At 35.7% G+C, this 25,642-nt stretch overlaps 1 protein-coding gene across 32 annotated transcripts in view; it reads left to right on the plus strand.

The window, feature by feature from the left end:
• The window catches only part of BLTP1 (bridge-like lipid transfer protein family member 1), a 212,512-nt gene extending 191,735 nt beyond the window's left edge, over positions 1 to 20,777 (plus strand). For 29 of the 32 annotated variants that reach the window (XM_063723629.1, XM_063723632.1, XM_054554440.2 and 26 more), the window contains 14 exons: positions 1,059 to 1,259; positions 2,029 to 2,208; positions 4,271 to 4,408; positions 5,168 to 5,425; positions 6,212 to 6,362; positions 6,799 to 6,956; positions 7,088 to 7,280; positions 7,495 to 7,712; positions 10,530 to 10,781; positions 11,441 to 11,644; positions 13,403 to 13,597; positions 14,229 to 14,363; positions 16,974 to 17,139; positions 20,053 to 20,777. In XM_063723629.1, the coding sequence (XP_063579699.1) occupies positions 1,059 to 1,259; positions 2,029 to 2,208; positions 4,271 to 4,408; positions 5,168 to 5,425; positions 6,212 to 6,362; positions 6,799 to 6,956; positions 7,088 to 7,280; positions 7,495 to 7,712; positions 10,530 to 10,781; positions 11,441 to 11,644; positions 13,403 to 13,597; positions 14,229 to 14,363; positions 16,974 to 17,139; positions 20,053 to 20,269 (2,666 nt within the window). In that variant the 3' untranslated portion in view covers positions 20,270 to 20,777. The remainder of the gene's footprint in view (positions 1 to 1,058; positions 1,260 to 2,028; positions 2,209 to 4,270; positions 4,409 to 5,167; positions 5,426 to 6,211; positions 6,363 to 6,798; positions 6,957 to 7,087; positions 7,281 to 7,494; positions 7,713 to 10,529; positions 10,782 to 11,440; positions 11,645 to 13,402; positions 13,598 to 14,228; positions 14,364 to 16,973; positions 17,140 to 20,052) is intronic. The other 3 variants (XM_063723646.1, XM_063723648.1, XM_063723649.1) reach the window with 1 other exon arrangement.
• Positions 20,778 to 25,642: the final 4,865 nt, after the last annotated feature.

The following is a 25,642-nucleotide window of genomic DNA, read 5'->3' on the forward strand; positions in this document are numbered from 1 at the left end:
TATTTATTGAGACTGAGTCTCACTCTGTTGTCCAGGCTGGAGTGTAGTGACGCCATCTCGGCTCACTGCAGCCTCTGCCTCCTGGGTTCAAGCAATTCTGCCTCAGCCTCCTGAGTAGCTGGGATTACAGGTGCGTGCCACCATGCCCGGCTAGTTTTTGTACTTTTAATAGAGATGGAGTTTCACCATATTGGTTAGGCTGGTCTCAAACTCCTGACCTTGTGATCTGCCTGCTTCGGCCTCCCAGAGTGCTGGGATTATAGGTATGAGCCACTGTGCCCAGCCTGGTTGAGCTGTTTTCATGGAAGTATTCATTTACTGGAGATGGGGACCACTGGAGATGGGGACCATTGGAAGAAAAGCAAATTCAAGGAAAAAGATCAAGAGTGCAGTTCAGTTTAAATGCCTGTGACCCATTCTAATAGTAGGTCAAGTAGGCAGTTGTAATATATAAATCCAAAGGAGGTCTGGTCCAGACATACATTTTGGAATCACCAGCAAAATCATTTAATAATCTATTCAAATGGTCTCATATTTTTTATGTTTTTGGAATTTACCTGTCCATCCCTAGTAAATGTTACCAACAAGGACACTTGGCTCTCTAACAGAGATTTTTTTACTTTCTGCTTTTGCATACCTTGCCCCGTTTCCACTGCACCTACTGAAATGTGGACTCCAAGTATATGATATGGATTTTTTACACTATGTTCTCCCCCACTTTGCTTAAGCCCCAGCTAGTTTGGGCCTCTTCCACTGCCTGCTTCTAGTAGTGAAGGAGAAAAGAAATAGGAAACCATGCAGTAGGCCAAACATATGTATAAAAATAATTGTTTTAAGGATGAACAGAGTATTCAACCCTGGTGTAAATTAATTGGAAAATACATCTAAGTCTTTATTTCAGTTTTAAGGATTTAAATCTAATGATCTGTTAAATCTATTGATCTGATGTTTGAGTGTTTCCATTTTATTCTGAAGCCATGTCTGGTTCTTAAGACCATATTATTGACTGGCCTTTTTTTCTTGTAGCTTATATTTTCAATTTCCTGTGCTCACTGTAGGTTCATCGGGATTAGGCAGCCCTCTTGGCCGAAGTCGACATAGTAGTAGTCAGTCAGACCTGACCAGTTCCAGCAGTAGTTCATCTGGCTTGAGCTTCACTGCATGCATGTCTGACTTTTCCCTTTATGTATTTCATCCATATGGAGCAGGGAAACAAAAAACTGCTGTTTCTGGCCTTACACCTGGATCAGGAGGATTAGGTATACTTTGCATGTTTATGTCTTTTTCAGATTTACAGCATCTTTTCAAGCTTTCAAGCTTTATTTTCATAAATCATAAGGGACATAGCCAAGATCAGATGCTTTTTATATTTTTCCTCTTTGATAATACCTATCTCATATATACATAATAAGTAGACATATACAATAAGTAATTCAGGTGAATTATACAAGAATTTTAAAATTCAGAATATTTTCTAAGCGATATACACAGCACAGTAATCTCTGGATATCAGAGATTACTTATGTTATTGAAATATTTAAATGTCTTAGCAAATCACTGTCCATTTATACAACAAATTGTATAGAAAGTAAAATTTTAAAGTGCATGGGTCACAATTGTTAATTTAAAAAGAGACTATAATTTAAGTCAGCCATTTAGTGAAATTAAATTTCATTGTCACTTTGAAGTGCAGATAAAACACTGCAAATGCATAAAAGCTTCTTATTAGTAACTAACTCTTGACTTGTATTTAAATAAATGATGAAAACATATATTCCACATCAATTCTAGTTTCTATTGTTGGAGAAGGGTTGTAAAAATCACCAATTACGTTTATGGGTCTGAACCTCTTAAATTGTTGTTAGGAATGCTAATGCTCATTAGATCACTCTGCTTAAATTTTTACCTCAAGTGATTTTAATTCATGGCATATTACAGTGTATTAGATAATTTTCACCTAACTAGACAGCTGTGTGTATATATGTATATACAGATGGTGGGGGTTGTGTTTGTTTGTTTGTTTTAAAGGGAATGTGGATGAGGAGCCCACTTCAGTCACTGGTCGAAAAGATTCACTCAGTATAAACCTTGAGTTTGTAAAAGTGAGTTTGTCACGGATCAGGCGTTCAGGAGGTGCCTCATTTTTTGAAAGTCAGTCTGTAAGCAAGTCTGCAAGCAAAATGGATACTACGTTAATAAATATATCTGGTACTCAATTTTATAGTTTTTAAATTAAAATATTGTTTTCCAAAATTAAATAATGGCCTCTGTTTTAATAGTGTTTAAATATTAAGTCACTTAATGTTAAGCTTTCAGTGATAAGTTGATATAAAGGAGAGGAATGCCCAGCCTATGGTACTGTCTTAATCCAAGTAATAAATGTTAGGAATATAATTTCTAGATAAATAGACATATCACCCAAGGGCCAAGTATGCCTAATTAAATCAGTAAAAGTTGCTTCTTTTCTTCACTTTTTCTCCACCGTGAACTGGTACAGTTTCTTTTTGTTCTTCTAATGTAAATGCTTAAAACACTAAAACGGGATGAGTGATGTTTAAAAATGTTTACTTGATGTCAGAAAACCTTGAATTGTGTGCATGTGTACTGCTGGTTTTATAAACAGCTATATAACTATGGGCAAATCATTTCCTTTACATTGTGATTTGAGTGTTTAAAATTAAATGCAAATAGACATTCTGAAGAATCCAGAATACTGAGTAAAAACTTTCATAATTATGAATCAAATAAATGTGGTATGTTCACTTAACCCAATATCCTGAAAATATATATTAAGCCTGTGTTTTAGGGTAAACTTTTACCTGAGATTGCTAGGTGATTGAGGGGAGCAGGCATGAATAAGACAAGGTCTTATGTGTAGACAAATAAATGAGTCCAGGATAATAAATGCTATAATGGAGCTTTCTACAAAGAGAAGGAAACAATAAATTCTGTCTTGTATGAGAAATCAGAAAAGGCTTCACATAGGAAATGTTATTTGGCCCACATTTTGAAAAATGAGTAGGAATATTCTTGGAGGTAGCAACATGGTATTCAATGGCACAGAAGCATCAAAATGTATGCTTCTGGATCATACTTTGATTTGCTGTGGCTGAAGCACAGGGTATAAGTGAACATTTAATTGGTTGGAGCCAATTAAATGTTGGAACATTTAATTGGTTTAAGTGGATGGAGCCAGAAATAGAGAGGCTAGAGGTAAAGCTGATAAAATAGGACCTGATTGTGGAGGGACTCATATCATATGCCATGCTAAAGAATTGGGTTCTGATTATTTCAGCAGTGAGAAGCCATTAGAAGTTAAGAAATGGGGTGATTCTTCAGAATGGTGTTTTAGAAAGAGAGTTGATGGTAGTCTGAAAGACAGGAAAGAAAAGATGCTTGAGGAGGCTGCTGAAGTAGACCATGCAATAGTAGATGAGAGCATGAACTGTGGCAGTAAAAAAAGGAGAAAAGGCAATGAGGAGTGGGTTCAAGAGAGATAGAAGAGAATCCATAAACTTAAGTATAAGTTGTATTAGGGGCAACAGAGGAGACAAGAATGCCTCAAACTTTTAGCTTAGATGACTGAAGGAGCAGTGAAGCCATTAACTTAGAAAATAAAGAAGGAAATGTCTATAGGACATTTAGGTGGAAGGTTCTGGTAGACAACTGACTTAGTGGGTATCGCTATGTAGGTATGGGCTCAGACAAAAACAGAAATTTTAGCTGTGGGAGTCATTGGCATGTAAACCCTATAGAAACTATGGTAGAAGAATAGAAGAGCACATACAACAGGAGTAGATGAATGCTCCAGAGCAGAACTCCGGAAGAAGGTCATCAAAATGTTTTTTGTCTAAAGTCACTGCTATTAGTCTGATAGGAAAATAGTCCCTGCCACACAGCTATTTGGTTTACAATTCCTTTTGAGAAAATTTGTATACCAGCTCATCCTGATGATTCATTTTCCATAATAGAAAAGACTGTTGTGTTAAAATTGAAAGCTGGCTATCAGACTGATCTTTAGAACTTCTCTGAGGATTTCATGATAAAGTGATAATAGAATTCCAACTTGCCATCACCTCAAAAAAGGGAAATGGTACTAACAGTGTTAGAATGTGCTGTTTTTGTAATTTGTGGAAGAATGTAACACTTACTAATCATAATATGTAACTTAAGTATAATTCAGCTGTGTAATAACCCTGTCTTATACCTACCATGTGAAAACATTAAAGGTTTTAGAAATCTGTACTAACAAAGGTTATTTATGTATCAGCTGTTTGTGATATAGGGTCTGCCTCCTTTAAATATGATATGCGCCGACTCAGTGAAATTCTGGCATTTCCAAGAGCATGGTATAGAAGAAGTATTGCAAGACGTCTATTCCTTGGAGACCAAACTATAAATTTGCCAAGTAAGCTTGTTATGTAATTTTAATTTTGGTTACTGTAGCAGCAAGACCTACAATTGATAACACAAACGTGATCTTACTTGGCAGGGTGTACCATGTGATGCGTTCAGTCATTCAAGAAATGTCCATTGGGCCCCTCTAATATGCCAACCACAAGGGATATATTAGCACTGAGGATATATTAGAGAACCAAAAAGACAAAAAGTTTTGTCTTCTTTGAGATTACATTCTGGCTGAATAAATATAGTTTATTCTATAACTATCCTAACAAATTAGTAAATTTATAAATTAATTTGTTAGTACATTTATTCTATAATGATTACTCTGTAATCCTTTTAAATGTCCAAGTTAATCATGGTTAGCGAAGCATGGGAAATAGAAGATGCTGGGGACATGTTACTATCTTGCCTGCATTTGTCTGCTGGATTTAGATATTGTTGTAGGTAATGAAATCAAGAGATTTTTGGAAATGGAAAGTAGAGTCAGTTACATACAGAGGTAAATGTGAGAAACCCTAAGTCTGAGTGTATTCCCTCACCTGTAAACTGGGACCAGAGGTCCTGTTTTGCTCTTTTCATGGAGTTTAAACAAAACACTGGCATGTTCTTTGCAAACTGTAAATTGCTGTACAGCTGCTAAATAGAGAACTAGAAGGAATATGTAATGTGATTAGAAATGATGGATGGGTGAAATTATTTTATAACATAGGGATTTTACCCTGTTACTTTGGATTTTTTGTTTGTTTTGTTTGTTTTCTACTAGCATCTGGCCCAGGGACACCTGATTCCATTGAAGGGGTAAGCCAACACCTTTCCCCTGAATCATCAAGAAAAGCTTACTGCAAGACCTGGGAGCAGCCAAGTCAGTCAGCCTCCTTCACCCACATGCCTCAGTCACCTAATGTGTTCAATGAGCATATGACAAACAGCACCATGTCACCAGGGACAGTAGGACAGAGCCTAAAATCCCCAGCTTCCATAAGATCAAGGAGTGTATCTGATTCTTCAGTTCCTCGAAGAGGTAACACTGCTCCTTTTGTAATCAGTAGCCCTACAGTGTTCTCAGGATAAAATCTTAGTTACTCTCAGATTTCAGCCCTAACTATAGGAAAATATATTCTTGAGGTTTTTATGACACGTCAAAAAAAAAAAAAAAATCCCCAACACAGTAAAAACAACAAAACAAACATTTCAAAGTATTGCCATCAAGACAGCTAGATGGCCAGTAACTTTACAAATGGATAAGGGGAGAGGAATTAGTATATTGTTTGTGTGCTCCATATGGTCTTGGCCTCGTACTTGTGCCTGATTGTATAAAAATGAATGATGTAGTTCTCATCAAAAGATTAAAATATAATGAGCAAATGCAGGATTCAAGATATATACTAAGTCCATAAGAACACAAAAGACAGGCACCCCAACCAGCATCTGCATTTCAGAATGGTTTCTGCCTTTGAGTCCTGTATTTGGCAACAGCACCTTATGATTTTCTTCTTTGTTAAACAAAATCCTAGGGTGATGCATGATCTGTGCTGCTATATTCCATGCACACCAGAATTTCCTCATATAAAATGGAGGCCATACATAATTTTATGAGCTTTCAAGAGGTAAAGCTGCCAGCACTTATAAACATTTAGTAAATGGTAACTATTATTTTAGAGGCAATAGGATAACTATTAAACATTAGATTCTAATACAAGAATATTATATTTTTACTTTTTGGATTATAGCAATAAAAATAGTTTTTGCTTTGTAACTAGCTTGGCATTTACATGAATGAACATGTATTTGATTTTTCTATTTTTAGATTCACTTTCAAAAACATCAACTCCTTTTAACAAATCAAACAAAGCAGCAAGCCAACAAGGGACCCCATGGGAAACACTTGTCGTGTTTGCTATCAACTTGAAGCAATTAAACGTTCAAATGAATATGAGTAATGTAATGGGAAATACAACGTAAGCTATTCAGATACAAAGGAAATGTATTTAATCATTTTTGTAATTTTTCTTCTACTGTAGTAAAGATATTCAGAACCTTTTTTGAATGCTAAATATTTGAAAAAGATAGTAGATAAATGATATAAAATGTTTTATCCTGAAAATGGCTTAATTCTAAGGATACTGCAATATAAAACATCGTGAAATATATGTTCTATAAAAACAGAATCAATTATAAGGAGAACAGGGTAATTTTCTAGCTTTTCTAGCTAGGAGTAAAGCTTCATTATCAATGTTAATATTCAAATATTTACCACACAGTTTTTATATAAAGTATGTTGTTTCATTGTCAAACTTGACCTTTTAAATAATCTAACTCCTTTTTAATTTAAATCCTGTTTTAATTCATGACACTGGAAGCTATATATCTAATAACCTTTTTTTCATTTTTTAGTTGGACAACTAGTGGTTTGAAGAGCCAGGGCCGTCTGTCAGTAGGAAGTAATCGTGATCGAGAGATCAGCATGTCTGTTGGTCTGGGAAGATCACAATTAGATTCTAAAGGAGGAGTAGTTGGAGGGACCATAGATGTCAATGCTTTGGAGATGGTTGGTATGTTGAAATTTTACAACTGACCTAACATATCCTTAAGATATATATATCAAAAAAAAACGCTTTTGGAAATTCTCATGAGTTTTTCCCATGGACATGTCTGTCAAAATTAATTATTGTTTCTATTTTAGCTCATATTTCTGAACATCCAAATCAGCAACCCAGTCACAAAATTCAGATTACTATGGGTTCTACTGAAGCCCGTGTTGATTACATGGGCTCAAGTATCCTCATGGGCATCTTCAGTAATGCTGATCTTAAGCTTCAGGATGAATGGAAAGTAAACTTGTATAATACATTGGATTCAAGCATAACTGATAAAAGGTATTTATTAAGGATTACTTTTTGGACACTTACCGTGACTGTTCTCAACATATTGTCTATCATCTGGTGAGAAAACAGCAATTTTTCTTACAAAACTCTTATTTATTATGCAATTAATACAAATTAAAAAGCTGGGCGGGGGAAGAAAATGTTTCTTGTACTTTTTGAGTATCTTCCGTAAGACGTATGACAAAGATTTTGTTTTATGCTCTAGTGAGATTTTCGTCCATGGAGATTTGAAGTGGGATATTTTCCAAGTAATGATATCAAGATCAACCACACCAGATCTGATAAAAATAGGAATGAAGCTCCAGGAATTTTTCACACAACAATTTGATACCAGCAAACGAGCTCTGTCTACCTGGGGACCAGTTCCTTACCTTCCGCCAAAGACAATGACTAGCAACCTAGAAAAAAGTTCACAAGAACAATGTAAGAATTAGAAGTAAGCTTTTATATATGCTTTATCTTTCACTAAATATGTTACATTCTTAATTTAAAATAATAATAATCTGTATGCCCTACTTAGAAAATAGCCCCAGGCTCTTTATCCCACTCAGTTAGCAAAGGAGCAGAATTTCTACCTGCCAATGGAATTAGAGGCCATCATTTAGGAAGACATCATTTGTTATCTCTTCCCCTGCTGCAGTGCATCTGCATCCATACCCACTCCCACGCTCTTGAATAGTGTTTATGAGAGTATCATGTTCTGGTTTAGAATGTCTATGGAGTCAGAATATCTGAATTTGTATTTATTAGGTGATAAGCAGGTCATTATTTTCACTTAGTAATTCAATTGGCAAATATTTATTAAGCTACAACCATGTGCTTAGGCACTATTCTAGGCACAGGAGATCTAGTGGTGGACAGAATCACTACCCTCATGAAGCTTAGATTCTAATAGGAGAGAAAGACCATAATAAATTTACTAACTAAATATATAAGATAATTTCAGTAAGAGAGAAGTGCCAAGCAAAAGAACAAAACAGGGGAAGAATATAGAGAATGATTAAATGTGAGGATAGCTATTTTAGAAAGGGTGATCATTTAGGCCTTTTCTGAAGTGACATTTTAGTGGAAATGTGAATGAAAGAACAAGACTAAGATGTGGGGGAAGAGAGTTCCAGGCATAGGGGGATACTGAGTCCACAGTTCCCCTAGCAGGAACAAACTTGGCTTGAGGATCATTAAGGTTGCCACTGTGGCTGGAACAGAAATGAGCAAGGACGAAAATGCCGGACATGAATTCACAGAGGTATACTACAGGTAAGATTTTTAATATGATGGTTAGCTATCAGAGAGTTTTAAACAGATTTGATATCTGATTTATCTTTTCAAAAAATACTCCCTTTTAAAGCTCACTGTGGCTACTGTGTGAAGAACAGACTATAGGCAGTTAAGAATGGAAGGGAACCATTACAATAATTACCATTATCATTGTTACATACGTAGTTACATCATTATTGTAAGGAAGCCATTGCAAGAGTCCAGGCAAGAAATGGTGGCTTTCACTAGGATGATAGAGGTGTAAGTGGTGAGAAACAGTCAGAATGAGGATAACTTTTTAATAACTTTATTATCACAGAAGTAATACGTGTACATTGAAAAAAACTAGAAAACATAAGAGAAGCAAAAAATAAAACCATCACATTCCACTCAGAAATCACTGTGAATACCTTAGAGCATATACCTCCAGATATTTTTCTGTGTATCTGTATATATGCATACATTTTTAAAAAATATCAAAATTCATACCATTTTGTAGGTCAACAATCTCCAACTTTGATTTTGCTAATTATCTCCTTTAGCTTTCAAAACACATTCAAATTTCCATGATTGATCTAAAAATGTCCTCTATAATGGTTTTGTCCAAACCAGTTTATCCAATCCAAGATCACAGGTTAAATATGGTTATGTTCCTTTGCCTTCTTTTAATGTAGCACAGTTCATTTTTTATATGAACTGACTTGTTGAAGAGATGTAGCCAACTGTCCTAAAGAATTCCCTACCTTCTAGATCTTTTTCAGTTACTTCCTTGTGGTGTCATTTATGTTTTTCCTCTAGTCCATGTATTTCCTTTAAACTAGAATTTATATTAGGCATATAAAAATTGAGGGATGTTCTGCAAAATGCCTGGCCTGGATTCTTCAAAAAAACTCCTCGTCTCAAAAAACAAACATAAAGGCTTAGGGAATTGTTTAAAGGAAAACATACTAGCTGAATACAGTTCATGATCTTTCGTTGGATTATGGGTGAGAGGTATGGAAAACAGCCAAAAGGAACATTATTGGAATAAATGGAAAATATACCTTGTATGTTTGATTAGTGCTTCTCAAACTTAACATGCATCTGAAACCCCTGGAGATGTTATTAAAATATAGATTTTGATATAGTAGGTACAGGTGGACTTTAAGAGTCGGCATTTCTCACAAGCTCCCAGGCAATGCTGATTCTGCTGGCCCTCTGACCTTTGAGTAGCAAAGGAATATGAGTTTAAAAGCAGTACTTAAAATAAGGGGGTCTGCATTTGATTTCTAGGTCTTCCAGTTACTGGTTCACTTAACCTCTTTGTTCTTCTGCTTCTTCACTTGAAATCAGTCAAGATGAACTATCTAGTTTACAAAGTTATTATGAGAATTACATAAAATTTCATGCAAGTACTTTGTAACTCATTAATCATTACAAACATATTAGGTTTTGGTTTTTCTTTTTTTTTTTTTTTGGAGACAGGTTCTCACTCTGTCATCCAGGCTGGAGTGCAGTGGCACAATCTCAGCTCACTACAACCTCCGCCTCCTGGGTTCAAGCAATTCTCGTGCCTCAGCCTCCCAAGTAGCTGGAACTACAGGCATGCTCCACCACACCCAGCTAATTTTGGTATTTTTAGTAGAGACAGGGTTTCACCATGTTGGCCAGGCTGGTCTCGAACTCCTGACCTCAAGTGATCCACCCGCTACAGCTTCCAAAAGTGCTGGGATTACAGGCGTGAGCCACTGCACCCAGCCTCAGACATATTAGTTTTAATTATTTTTAGCAAGTTACTACTTTCCTTAGCTATATCCATCCTCATGCAGCGTCTTTTCCTAGAATGTCTCTTCATTAGCTATTGCTTAATGTTAAACAGGCACTGGACACTGTTTTCATCCCTCACCTGAGACTGTAGAAAGTAGCCACTTGCTGCCTCACTCTACCCTATTCAAGGGTACTCATTAGGCACTTCAGGATATGTGTTTTTTGGTTTTCTTGCAGTACTTGATGCAGCACATCATCGACACTGGCCTGGAGTACTGAAGGTGGTATCAGGATGCCACATATCCTTATTTCAGATTCCATTACCAGAAGATGGAATGCAATTTGGAGGATCAATGAGCTTACATGGAAATCATATGACACTGGCATGTTTTCATGGTCCAAATTTCCGTTCAAAATCTTGGGCCCTTTTTCATTTAGAAGAACCAAATATTGCTTTTTGGACTGAAGCTCAGAAAATCTGGGAAGATGGTAAACTGACACATTTCCAGCTTTTACTTTCTTCTATCTTCTGTTATGACTATAAATGACAATTGTATTTCTGAAGTCCATCTCTGTTTGTTATCATGTATCTGACATGTTAAGGAGTTCACTGCCAATGAGTCAATATTTATAATGTCTGGAACATGTTAATTTCTGAACTTGCCATCTTACTCCATGTTTCTTACTTAGGCAATTAAAGTTTCTGCTGCTGTGGCTAAACATAGTCATGGTAATAGTTACTGTAATCTTTCTTATAAAAACATGAAGTGAAGGCAACATAGTGGTAGTGTGAGGAAATTATTTGCCAGTCAAGACTATATTATAAAATATATAGGCAAGGTTGTGCTTTTATCTCTACAGTGATAAACCCATTTCCTTTGAGCTTTACTTTTCTACTTGGTGGTTTCTACATTATGAGGGAAAAAAATGTTTGATGTTTGATGCTCTCTTCATCTTATTAGGGACAAATCCAATTACCACTAATAGAAGAATTATTTGTGAATTATTTGGTTTTTATCCTCATTTATTCTTCATTTTTATAGCCTTCCTATTTATGACAACTGAATTTATAGCTCTGAGACCACAATTATCATCTTGAATCTAAATATGGTTTATTACTTAAAAAAAATATTTTTATTTTGTTGTAGGCTCCAGTGATCATTCTACATATATTGTACAAACACTAGATTTTCATCTGGGTCATAATACTATGGTTACCAAACCATGTGGTGCTTTGGAAAGTCCTATGGCAACAATAACCAAGATAACAAGGCGTCGCCATGAAAATCCACCCCATGGAGTAGCAAGTGTGAAAGAATGGTTCAATTATGTTACAGCTACAAGGAATGAAGGTTAAAATTTTGAGTCTTTGGAGAGATTTGTTTTGTTTTTTCCATTTTGGATTCTGTTGACTGTGTTTAGAATTTAAATGGAGATGGTGTTTTCATTTCCTTAAACAATTTTCATTTTAATCTTGCTGGCTGACACAAGTAATAATTATTTAATACCACCCTGGTAATGCGGCATCTCATGGACTGAACTTATTTTAGATGTAATTGAAAACATTCTAAATAAAATTGGCTTTAAATAAAATTAAGTTTATTACATTCAGAAATATTTTAGGAAATATTTAGGAAATGATTCTAGAAAAATATTTTTCTAGTAATGCTAAAAAATGGAGGTTTGGAGAGGTTGTTACACAACTAAATAATGCAATACTACAAACTTAAAGTTCGAATAGCTAGAACAAGATGAAACCAAATATTATCATTCTATCAAGTTGTAAGTTTAAAAGAAAGTGCTTTTGATAGTTTTTTTTTCATTTGATTAGATACAACAGTCTTGTGATAGTGTGGTCATGATAACTTATTTTGTGGTGCTTTTGGGATTTGGGTTTATAGTATTGCTTTTACCAATTATCTCTGTGTATTGGAAAGCTGACTACATTGACAGGTGTTGAGACTTTTCAATGTTTTACATAAAAATCACCTTTTTTCTTTTTTTTTTTTTTTTTTTTTGAGACAGAGTCTTGCTCTGTTGCCCAGACTGAAGTGCAGTGGCACGATCTTGGCTCACTGCAACCTCCATTTCCTGGGTTCAAGCGATTCTCCTGCCTCAGCCTCCTGAGTAGCTGGGATTACAGGCGTGCGCCACCACGCCTGGCTAATTTTTGTATTTTTAGTAGAGACAGGGTTTCACCATGTTGGTCAGGCTGGTCTCGAACTCCTGACCTCGTGATACACCCGCCTCAGCCTCCCAAAGTGCTGGGATTACAGGCATGAGCCACCACACCCAGCCAAAAATGACCTTTTTTCAAAATGGAAAAGATGATGATTAGGCCCCATGAGAACAGTTACTATGGAATAGGCCATCTCACGGATTGAATAGAGACTGTTAAAAATGTTCCTAGAACAAAGGAGAATAAGAAAGTGAATCAGAAGATTATGCCTGTGTTGACTATTTTACCTTCCAAGCAGGGATTTGGAGGAAGGGGGATCTTTATGGCTGGAGTGTTCTAAAGCGTCTATTAGCATAATGAAGTGCTGTCTGAAGAAAAATACCAATTATTATAATTCTAAGATCTATAACAGATCTTTATAAAACTAAGGTCTATAGTTTAATCATAGCACATATGTTGGGGAAAATCAATACTTCTATCTGATTTCAAGACCAGGATCCTATTTAATCCCAAATCCTTTAAGAGTGAAGTGTTCAATCTATGGAACCCTTTGGGCTTAGTGAAATTCCAACTTCAGACATGAATTCAGTTGAGAATAATATTCATTTTAAAATCCCAGAAACCAAAGCTAGAATGTATTGGGTTTATACAAATCCCATTATAAAGCTTTGGTCTTGACAACAGTGAGATACTGATATAGATATACTACATATATATCTATATCATATGTATATATAGATATACATGTGTCTATGTATATGTATATATCTGTATACATAGATATATGTAGTATATCTATATCGATATATAATGTGATTCTTTCCAAATTTTGAAATAATAGTTCTGTATATTATAGTTGTCTTGAAAGCTATATAGGCTTCTCAATGCCTATTGTTTTAATTTGACTCTCTCTTTATCATTATGCATGTAGAGCTAAATCTACTTCGTAATGTTGATGCTAACAACACTGAGAATAGCACTACTGTGAAGAATTCTAGTTTGTTGAGTGGATTCAGAGGAGGTTCTAGCTACAACCATGAAACAGAGACTATCTTTGCATTACCAAGGATGCAGCTTGACTTTAAATCCATTCATGTTCAAGAACCACAGGAGCCTTCATTACAGGGTATGTAGAAAAACAATTTAAAGTTAATAAGAAAATTCTAAAGGCACTTCAAACTACTACTGTCTTCCCATGGATTTTTTGTAATATTAATATGTAATGAAATTAATTTTCCAGGCAAAATTGATTTATTTTCTTATCAGCTATATGACCTCTGGAAAATTATTTAACCAACTTATACCTCTCTCTCCTCAGTAAAATGAAGAATAATTGGACTTCATTTATAGGACTATTATGAGGAATAAATGGCATATATAGGTTGAGCATCCCAATCCAAAAATCTGAAATGCCCTAAAATCCAAAATATTTTTAACACTGACATGACACTCACAGGAAATGCTCATTGGAGGATTTCAGATTTTTGGATTGGGGTTCTAAAACCAGTAAGTATAATGCAAATATTCCAGAATCCAAAATTTGAAAGACATCTGATCCCAAGCATAATTGGATAAGGGATACTCAATCTGTACTAGGGAAGTGCTTAACAAACTATCATCATCCTATAAATCACATACAGATATTACTCATTTCTTTACAGTTGCATTTCATGTGGATGCATTTATATAGACCTATATAAATCCTTATTAATGGGAAGATGACTCATTTTATTAAAACTTTTACCATATTATTGCAGATGCCAGCCTGAAGCCAAAAGTAGAATGTAGTGTGGTGACAGAGTTCACTGACCACATTTGTGTGACTATGGATGCTGAGCTCATCATGTTTCTTCATGATTTAGTGTCAGCTTATCTTAAAGAAAAAGAAAAAGGTGGGTGGAATACTCTTTTTCTTTTAGGCTGCAGGAATGGCAGCTGTCAATGCCATTTACATGAATTGTTATGGTCTAATGAGAAAATGAGTGGAATATATCTCCTTCTGTGAGTTGAAGATATCAGTAAATAGCGTTAGTAAGACTATCAGACTTTCTGAGTACTTGCTATATATACAGCACCAACGGTGTTTTATACTTTACAAAGTGTTTCCGTATACATTATCTTATGTACATTTTCAGTTAGATCTTACAGGAGATTCTTGAAAAATAGGAAAATGTGAGAAAATACTGCAAATCAAAGTGAAATGACTAAAGAAACGACTATATAATAAAGAAGCATGAGTTATTTACCTAATTATGAAAACTGAATTGAGAAAGCTGATAAATGTTTGGAATGCAGAAAACATTTTCTTTTTAATACATAAATTATTTAAATCTCAGTGATGGTATTTGGGTTCATGAGCTTGCTAACATTGGTTTACACACTGGTAACTTAATGTTTACCCATTAAGAAATGTATGGTGACTGGGGGCAGTGGCTCATGTCTGTAATACCAGCACTTTGGGATGCTGAAGAGGATGGACTGCTTGAGCCCAGGGCTTTGAGACCAGCTTAGGCAACAAAGTGAGACCCCATTTCTACAAAAAATACAAAAATTAGCCAGGTGTGGTAGCACACACCTGTAGTCCCCAGCTACTCGGGAGGCTGTGAGGTGGGAGGATTGCTTGAGCCTGGGAGTTCAAGGCTGTAGTGAGCTGTGAGCCATAATCGCACCACCACACTCCAGCCTGGGTGACAGAGTGAGATCCTGTCTTAAAAAAAAAAAGTATGGCAGCCCTAATATCTGGAATTAGCTAATATATTATAGTACTCCGTAACTGTTTAAAAGAATGAGGTAGTTTGAAATGTAATGATTTGGAATGCTTACAAAATATATGGCCATTTATTCATTCAATAAATATTTATTGCACCGTTATGAATATACAATGGTAAAATCACATATGTGCTTCCTAATAAATAACTTGGAATAAATGTAATTTGTTCAAGTCACACTATAATACTGTTTCATTTTCTTCATGAGGAAAAAATGTAAAATTTGTCTTGATTTTTAAAAATAAAGATTATCAAACGACCATGTTGAAAGAGTACAAAGCATAGCATACATTGAAATGCTCTTTTATTAATATTCAATTGAGATGTGCCCAAAATTCAGTGAGAGAGTAAAATAATAATGATGGCTGGGAGAAATCTATATGACCTCAGTAGAAACTTCAAGTAAAATGACAGAAACTGTATAATAGGCAATCTTATATATTATACATAAGTAGATAAAATCTTCACATACAGCCCCAACAGATACCAGTCACTGGTAATCCTTTTTGTTTTTATGCCTTAATATTTAAACTTAATGTAGAAAAAAACAGATTCAAGATAAACCTGTGACGTTCTAGTCTACTTATATTTGAAAACCTGACAAATTTGTTTCTCTTGGGTATGATGTGAAACATTTATCATTTTATTAAATAGTGTGTTGGTCTTGGTCTGCCACAAACTATGTGCATTTCTAAAAAACAACAAAAAGACCGTTTTAATATAAACTGTTATAAAACATTTCAATGGGAAAAGGGGGTGGATTTACAATAACAAAATATATATGTGAGGATTTCAATTATAAATAAGTTATTGCAAACAACAAGCACTTCGTTTTGGCCAAAATACTCAAACATACCTGAGAAAATGCTTAACAGCATGTCAGACTATACTAGAATCAACATATTTAGAGAACATCAAAATAAATTGTAGCACTGTAACCACCACCAGTAATAAACAAAAACCCAGCAACTGAGCAGGCCTTAACTGAACAGGGCATCTGTGTTCTTATGTAGTGGGTTACTGTGGCTTCATTTTGAGGCTCATTCCCAATCAAGTTATAACCAGAGCTATATAACACATATTACCTAATTATTCAATTATTTCACGTCCAGTTTGTGTATTGAAACTAATGCCCTAAGAGGAAAGCTGTATTCATTAAATAAGATCATATGAAAGTATTAATGGCAAAAACTGCAATTACTTTTGCACCACCCTAATACCTATGTTGCAGATTACACTTTATATATAATTACTATAGCCAATTAATAAAGAGTGAAAAGCCTGCTTACATAAAAACCTCTTTAGTACTACTGTTCAAATATATATACAACTAGCCATTAGCATACAAAAACCATTGAATTACACAGCTTAAATTAATGAATGGTATGGTGTGTGAATTATATCTCAAAGCTGTTAAAAAAAAACAGAAACAAAAACAAAACCTACTACAGCCATTCTTCAGGAAACCTACAACTATCAATTTCAATGCCATAGGCTTGCTATCAAGTCAATGATCTCAGCATTTTTTATCATTAATGTTGACACTGTTAATCTCCAAGAAATATCAATAATTGGTACTTATGGCTTATTTTAAAATATTATTTTTAAGAAATGCAATTAAATGAGGCTTTGGCCAGGTCACAGATAAAATGAGAAATGAAACCAATTCTTCTGTTCTAATTCTTATAGTGATTTAACATAAATGTATCATACTAATCTAAATTTTCCTTATAGCCATCTTTCCACCTCGGATTTTATCTACTCGACCAGGACAGAAAAGTCCAATTATTATACATGATGACAATTCCTCGGATAAAGATAGAGAAGATAGCATCACTTATACTACTGTGGACTGGAGAGATTTTATGTGCAATACATGGCATCTAGAACCTACTCTTAGGTAAGTAATGAGTACATACATTTTACCCATATGCTAAGGGATTACTATGAGCAAAAAGTTATGAATAATGTAAGTTACATATGATTATCAAAAAATATATTCAGAAGTTAGTCTCCTGTAATGTCTGTAGCTTCTGTGTGCTGTCTTTGCTGCTTCTGTTTGTGTTTCTAGGTAAGGTGAATGAAGTACAAATGTTGAGAATAGCTCAGCACTGATGAGCTGTCCAATGGGTGACATTACTAAAATATGAGAATAATTTTCCTTCCACTGTTGCCATTAGTTTTTCACCTTCTCACCAAGATGTTATTTTCAGGGTTTGAGGTAGCTACTGTAAACTGTTTTGTTACTTAGTATGGCAAGATGCAGCAGAAGTCATATTTAATTGTTAAGGAACTATTTTAATTTCTCGCTGGATATATGTCATAACACTGTAATAAAACCTGCAGCATCACAGTGCCCCTCTCTTTGCATACTAAGCATTATAAAACCATGCCTAATATCTCAAATTTAACACTATCAGATTAAGGTTCCCTTACTGAGTCATGCTCTACTACAATTATCCCAATTAAATCACTATCCCAAAATTTCAAAAGTATTTTTTAGTTTCAGTTATATTTATGATAGTTTCTATAACTAGTGGTACTTGCTTTGTGTGTCCTTGTTTGTGATTAACACTAACAGCCTTCCTGTTTTTTTCCTTTCATCTCATCTGCTTTGTTAATCCTGTTGTAACTGTCTGAATCCTGAAATAACAGTATTTTTAAAAATCCATTACATCCCAGCACAACATTCTGCAAAGTGATATACATTTTATTTAGATAAGGTTTTTATTCAGACATATTTATGTCACAAAATAATTCCAAATTAAAATCTCCATTATGCAGTGAGGACTCTTGTATAGGCAGAAAGTAGTGACTTTGTGTGTTAATAAATAATTGGCATACAGTAAAATTTGTTGTAACTAAATAAGCAAAACACTTTCGTACTAATAGTGCATACACCCATGAGAAATATTAACTGTTAAAATACTGCAGAGGTCCTAATGCAGAAAACTATTTGTAAAATCTGTTTTGTATTTGCAAATTTAAATAATGATGTATTTAAATTGAATACAAAATGAATTTAGTTTCAAGTGAGCATAAAAATAGTTACCATATTCCTTTTTTTAGCAAACTATCAAGAGTAACTAGTTAAGTAATGTGGTGTAGTGGTAGAGAGCGTGGTTTAAGAGCTCTGGCTGTAAGCCCAGCTCTTTTGCATAGTAGCTGACTGAGCTAGGCCAAAACACCTAACCCCTCTGTTCTCTCTGTCTCAGTTGACTCATGAAAAATTTGGAAAATGGTATTACCCACCTTGTAGGATCGTTACACTGGTTAAATGAATTAATGCAAAATGCTTATAACTATTTGAGTTTGAGGAGATCAATGCCTAACCACCCCCAACCCCCACCCTGAGTTCAGAACCAATTGAAATAGTGGGAGAGATTAATATGGATAAAGCTGATAACAAGAAATGTAGCTTAGATATACGGCAACAATAGCTTTCTACAAAGTTCGGGTTTGGTCCTACCTGCAGGGCATCGATGCAGAACTTAACTTTGGGGAAGGGCAGGATGGGGGTTGCTGGAGTTGTACAATCAGCAGCTCTATGTATGTACTCAGCCACAGACAACATAGAATACTCTAGGGCTCATTGTTCAATTCCCACCTATGAGTGAGAATATGCGGTGTTTGGTTTTTTGTTCTTGCGATAGTTTACTGAGAATGATGATTTCCAATTTCATCCATGTCCCTACAAAGGACATGAACTCATCATTTCTTATGGCTGCATAGTATTCCATGGTGTAGATGTGCCACATTTTCTTAATCCAGTCTATCATTGTTGGACATTTGGGTTGGTTCCAAGTCTTTGCTATTGTGAATAATGCGGCAATAAACATACGTGTGCATGTGTCTTTATAGCAGCATGATTCATGGACACAGGAAGGGGAACATCACACTTCAGGGACTGTTGTGGGTTGGGGGGAGGGGGGAGGGATAACATTGGGAGATATACCTAATGCTAGATGACGAGTTGGTGGGTGCAGTGCACCAGCATGGCACATGTATACATATGTAACTTACTGCACATTGGGCACATGTACCATAAAACCTAAAGTATAATAATAATAATAATAATAATAATTACAATAAAAGAAAAAAAATAAATAAATAAATAAATACATGAGAAAAAAAAAAAAAAAAAAAAAAAGAATACTCTAGGGCTAACCTGTTTAGGGGCTTGCTCCTGAAAAACCTGTGGTATGAAGGAACAGATTAAAATGAAGGGCTCCCAAGAGGGAGGAGGGTACTGAACTGTTACTTCCTCTGTTAACTTTGCCTGTTGGATAAATCATCAATATAGGGGCAGAAGGTGGCCAGGAGCGGTTCAGTAATAGCTGTTTCTCCACGTATAAGGATATTTCCTTATCCTTATACTATAGAATAGTATATACTTATAGAATAGGGAAAAAATGGTTCTCCCTTCAAACATGTTTAGCACATAGCACTCAGTAAATTTTAGCCTTTTTCTCCCATTATGCTACATGCTTATGAAATCTACTAAAATTAACCAGATGTCCTTTTATATGTTTAAGATAACTGTATAACAGGCCTAAAATATTCAGGATGAAATATAGTAAACACTATTGCTGTGTTTAGGTTGTCAAAGATACTTATAATCATACATATATTATTTTTTGAATGCTATTATTATGGTGAATCCAGGAATTATGGGCTCATTTATACAAATGTACCTACTGAAAATATTTTGTCTTGAGTATATTATAGAGGCTTAGTGATGTTCTTTTCCTACCATTAGAACCATGCTCTAGGGCATTACACTCCTTAATAATAACTGTAATTTTTATTTTAGATTAATTTCTTGGACTGGAAGAAAGATTGATCCAGTAGGTGTTGATTATATTCTTCAAAAATTGGGCTTTCATCATGCTAGGACTACTATTCCTAAATGGCTTCAAAGAGGAGTCATGGACCCACTGGACAAGGTTCTGTCTGTTCTTATCAAAAAGCTCGGTACTGCACTACAGGATGAAAAGGAAAAGAAAGGCAAAGACAAAGAAGAACACTAAAAAAGTAATTTGATCTGTGAACAAATTATGATTGTGTCCATTAAGTTTTATTACACTGGAGTGTATTTTTAGTATAATAATTTTAAATATAACTTTAAAATAATTCTAAATTTGTGGCTATTATAAGTTTGTAAGTTAACCTGTTTATTCTAGTTCCATCATTCTGTGTACAGTGAAGTATTGCATGATAATGTAAATTTTGTGAAAAACTAGATTAAAATATATAACTGCTTGTTATGGTTTATAATTATATAATGTGCAATACAATTCCTGCATCTTTAAAATGTCTGCAGAATAACTGTGAATTTTTTTGTTATTGGATTGGCCGTAACTTTTAGAAAAAAATCTTGTTGATAATGTGATTTTTGAGAGGTCATTAATTGCTTTTTCTTTTTTAAATGTAGACTTATATAAATACCTGTTTGTATATAGCTTGAGTAATTGTGATATGATTGTATACCACTAAAATATTGTTAACTATTGTAATAAAGTCACAATAATGGTTTAAGTCTGTAGTAGTTTTTCAATCTTTTTCTCCTTTTTATAATTAATAGATGCCCATCCTGTGTCACAGCTGATCAGATGCTTTCATAGAAGATGATTTATACCTATATTAGAGTTGGGCCATAGGTTCTACCTCTGTGGATTCAATGAACTACAGATCGAAAATATTCAGGAAAAAAAAAATTCCACCCAAGTTCCAAAAAGCAAAACTTTTGTATTTACCAAGTACACTAAGTCCACATGAATGAAGTGATGTGTAGGCATTTTATTAGGTATTGTAAATAATCTACAGATGATTTTTAAAGAGTATCTAGGAGAATGTGCATACGTTATATTCAAATACTACACAATTTTATATGAGGAACTTGAGCATCTACGGATGTTCTGGAACCAATCCCCTAAGAACATAGGAAGATGACTATGTTTATAAAAAATTAGCTCAAGAAGGATGCAGTTAGGGACAGGCACACAAGAGGTATATTAATAACACCTAAGAAAAATATTAGGTATTGTTCTTTCTTAAGCTAATGGTAAATTCACAGCAAGTAATTATTATACTATATTCCTTACATGTTTGTATTTTTTGTGTGTATGAAGTTATATATAATGTATGTTATATGTTATACATACATATGTGTATTATGTACACACATTAAGTATAAAAAATTTAAAATGGCAAGATCTAAAATAATACTCAAAGGTAGCTATAATTACCTCAGGCTGGAAATCTAGCCAAGTCAGTATGGCCAGTTTAAAGATTGGGTAAACAGTAGAATTGAAGAGCTAGTTAGAAAACACCTAAAGAAAGCCTCTGGTGCAGACTCTTGCATTTAGGTAGATAAGACAGTTTTATCTCTAACAGATTAGCAACAAAAAACTCCAGAAGAGCTGGGGTACTTAGCCAAGGGTATAGATCTAGTAAATGTTAGTAGGGGAATTAAGATTTGCTGTCTAATGTCACACAGCAACTTAGTCACACAACCAAAACCCTAGTGTTAACAGTCCTAATTTTGTATTCTTTCTGCTAGGCCATCATAGCTGTCATCTGTCTGATCTCTGAATCCCACCCCCAAATCTCTTAACATTGGTGCATATAAAATAACAAGTATAAACTTACCCTATTTCTGGCACTAACTGTGATAATGTTATAAAAAGCAAAAGGACAAATCTGTAACTACTTAAAATTTCTATGACTGTTGGATAAAGCTATGAGAAAACTAGCACATCTGTGCACTACTGATGAGAATGTAAATTGGTACAACTCCCATGAAGGACAATTAAGTAACAGCTATCAAAATAACAAAGGCATGTAATTTTTACTAGATATACATACAGTACTTCCCTGTGTGAAATAATTATACAAGCATGTATATTTGCAGTATTCTGCAACAGTGCAGTATTGTGGAAGTATGTTGCAGTAATGTTGCAGTATTCTTTCTAATAAATGGCTGGAAACAATTCAAATGTTCATCAGTGTAAGACAGGTTAATTAAAAGTGACATCCATTCAGTAGCATAGTACGCAACCATGAAAAAAAAAGATGATCTCTAAGATTTATTCCTAAATTAAAAAACGTGGTCAGCCGCTTAGATTACAAAGCTTCCAAGTGGTCTATTATAGTTATTTTTTGAGTATCATGTACCTTGTTCTATTCCAGTAAATCACATGGTGCATCCAGATAACCTGTAAAATTTCAATAACATGTAAAAAAAAATTACATAAAGGATTTTGCTTTCCTATCTGCAAATATTGTACTTCTAGGCTTACTAGAGATCTGTGATTTGCAAACTGTCTATAGTGAAGAACCCTTTTTTAAAAAAAGTTGAAGGTGATATAAATCAATAATCTTGTAAAATATAGTAACAATTATTCAAACTGAAAAAATTAAAATACACAAAATAAAGCTCAAATTTTTAATTATTAGGTTTGATTTACTAGATTCAAATGTTCCATCAATTGCTGTAAGAATTTCTAGGGGATTTCTGGCAACATAGCCCAATAGGAACAGCTCCAGTCTGCAGCTCCCAGCGAGACTGACACAGAAGAGGGTGACTTCTGCATTTCCAACTGAGGTACCTGGTTCATCTCATTGGGAATGGATGGACAGTGGGTGCAGCCCACGGAGGGCAAGCCGAAGCAGGATGGGGAGTCGCCTCACCCGGGAACCACAAGGGGTGAGGGGATTTCCCATTCCTAGCCAAGGGAAGCTGCGAGTGACTGTACTTGGGGGAATGGTACACTCCTGCCCCAATACTGCACTTTTTCCACAGTCTTCGCAACCAGCAGACCAGGAGATTCCCTCTGGTGCCTGGCTCAGTGAGTCCCATGCCAACAGAGACCAGCAAGCTAAGATCCATTGGCTTGAAATTCTCACTGCTAGCATAGCAGTCTGAGATCGACCTGGGATGCTAGAGCTTGGTGGGGGGGAGGGGCGTCCGCCATTGCTGAGGCTCGAGTAGGCAGTTTTATGCCGACAGTGTAAACAAAGCCTCCAGGAAGTATGAACTGGGCGGAGCCCACCGCAGCTCAGCAAGGCTGCCTCTCTAGATTCTACCTCTGTGGGCAGGGCATCTCTGAACAAAAGGCAGCAGCCCCAGTCAGGGACTTATAGATAAATTCCCCATCTCCCTGGGACAGAGCACTCGGGGGAAGGGGCAGCTGTGGGCACACCTTCAACAGACTTTAAATGTCCCTGCCTGACAGCTCTGAAGAGAGTAGTGGTTCTCCCAGCACAGCATTCGAGCTCTGATAACGGACAGACTGCCTCCTTAAGTGGGTCCCTGACCCCCGTGTAGCCTGACTGGGAGACACCTCCCAGTAGGGGCTGACAGACACCTCATACAGGAGAGCTCTGGCTGGCATCTGGCAGGTGCCCCTCTAGGATGAACGTTCTAGAGGAAGGATCAGGCAGCAATATGTGCTGTTCTGCAGCCTCCGCTGGTGATACACAGGCAAACAGGGTCTGGGTGGACCTCCAGCAAACTCTTAACAGACCTGCAGCTGAGAGGCCTGACTGTTATAAGGAAAACTAACAAACAAGAAGGACATCCACACCAAAACCCCATCCACAGGTCAACAACATCAAAGAACAAAGGTAGATAAAACCACAAAGATGGGGAGAAACCAGCGCAGAAGGGCTGAAAATTCCAAAACCCAGAATGCCTCTTCTCCTCCAAAGGATCACAACTTCTCACCAGCAAGGGAACAAAACTGGACAGAGAATGAGTTTGACAAATTGACAGAAGTAGGCTTCAGAAGGTGGGTAATAACAAACTCCTCCGAGCTAAAGGAACATGTTCTAACCCAATGGAAGGAAGCTAAGAACCTTGAAGAAAGGTTAGACGAATTGCTAACTAGAATAACCAGTGTAGAGAAGAACATAAATGACCGGATGGAGCTGAGAAACACAGCACGAGAACTTCGTGAAGCACACACAAGCTTCAAAAGTTGAATTGGTCAAGCGGAAGAAAGAATATCAGTAAATGAAGATCAAATTAATGAAATAAAGGGAGAAGACAAGATTAGAGAAAAAAGAGTGAAAAGAAATGAACAAAGCCGCCAAGAAATATAGGACTATGTGAATAGACCAAACCTACATTTGATTGATATACCTAAAAGTGATGGGGAGAATGGAACCAAGCTGGAAAACACTCTTCAGGATATTATCCAGGAGAACTTCCCCAACCTAACAGGGCAGGCCAACATTCAAATTCAGGAAATACAGAGAACACCACAAAGGTATTCCTCGAGAAGAGCAACCCCAAGACACATAATCGTCAGTTTCACCAAGGTTGAAATGAAGGAAAAAATGTTAAGGGCAGCCAGAGAGAAATATTGGGTTACCCACAAAGGGAAGCCCATCAGACTAACAGCGGATTTTTCAGCAGAAACCCTACAAGCCAGAACAGAGTGGGGGCCAATATTCAACATTCTTAAAGAAAAAAATTTACAACCCAGAATTTCATATCCAGCCACACTAAGCTTTATAAGTGAAGGAGAAATAAAATCCTTTACAGACAAGCAAATGCTGAGAAATTTTGTCACCAACATGCTTGCCTTGCAAGAGCTCCTGAAGAAAGCACTAAACATGGAAAGGAAAAACCAGTACCAGCCACTGCAAAAACATACCAAATTGTAAAGGCCTTCAATGCTATGAAGAAACTGCATCAACTAATGGGCAGAATAACCAGCTAGCATCATAACGACAGGATCAAATTCACACATAACAAAATTAATCTTAAATGTAAATGGGCTAAATGCCCCAATTAAAAGACACAGACTGGGAAATTGGATAAAGAGTCAAGACCCACTGGTGTGCTGTATTCAGGAGACCCATATCCTAATGGAGATGGAGAAAGATCTACGAAGCAAATGGAAAACAAAAAAAAGCAGAGGTTGCAATCCTAGTCTCTGATAAAACAGACTTTAAACCAACAAAGATCAGAAAAGACAAAGAAGGGCATTACATAATGGTAAAGGGATCAATGCAACAAGAAGAGCTAACTATCCTAAATATATATGCACCCAATACAGGAGCACCCAGATTCATAAAGCAAGTTCTTAAAGACCTTCAAAGAGACTTAGACTCCCACACAATAATAGTGGGAGACTTTAACACACCACTGTCAATATTAGACAGATCAATGAGACAGAAAGTTAACAAGGATATCCAGGACTTGAATTCATCTCTGGACCAAGCTGACCTAATAGACATCTACAGAACTCTAAACCCCAAATCAACAGAATATACATTCTTCTCAGCACCACATCACACTTATTCTAAAATTTGACCACATAATTCAAAGTAAAACATTCCTCAGCAAATGTGAAAAAGCAGAAATCACAATAAACTGTCTCTCAGACCACAGT

This window comes from Pongo abelii, chromosome 3 (assembly GCF_028885655.2).
Source record: "Pongo abelii isolate AG06213 chromosome 3, NHGRI_mPonAbe1-v2.0_pri, whole genome shotgun sequence".
Classification (NCBI taxonomy): domain Eukaryota; kingdom Metazoa; phylum Chordata; class Mammalia; order Primates; family Hominidae; genus Pongo; species Pongo abelii.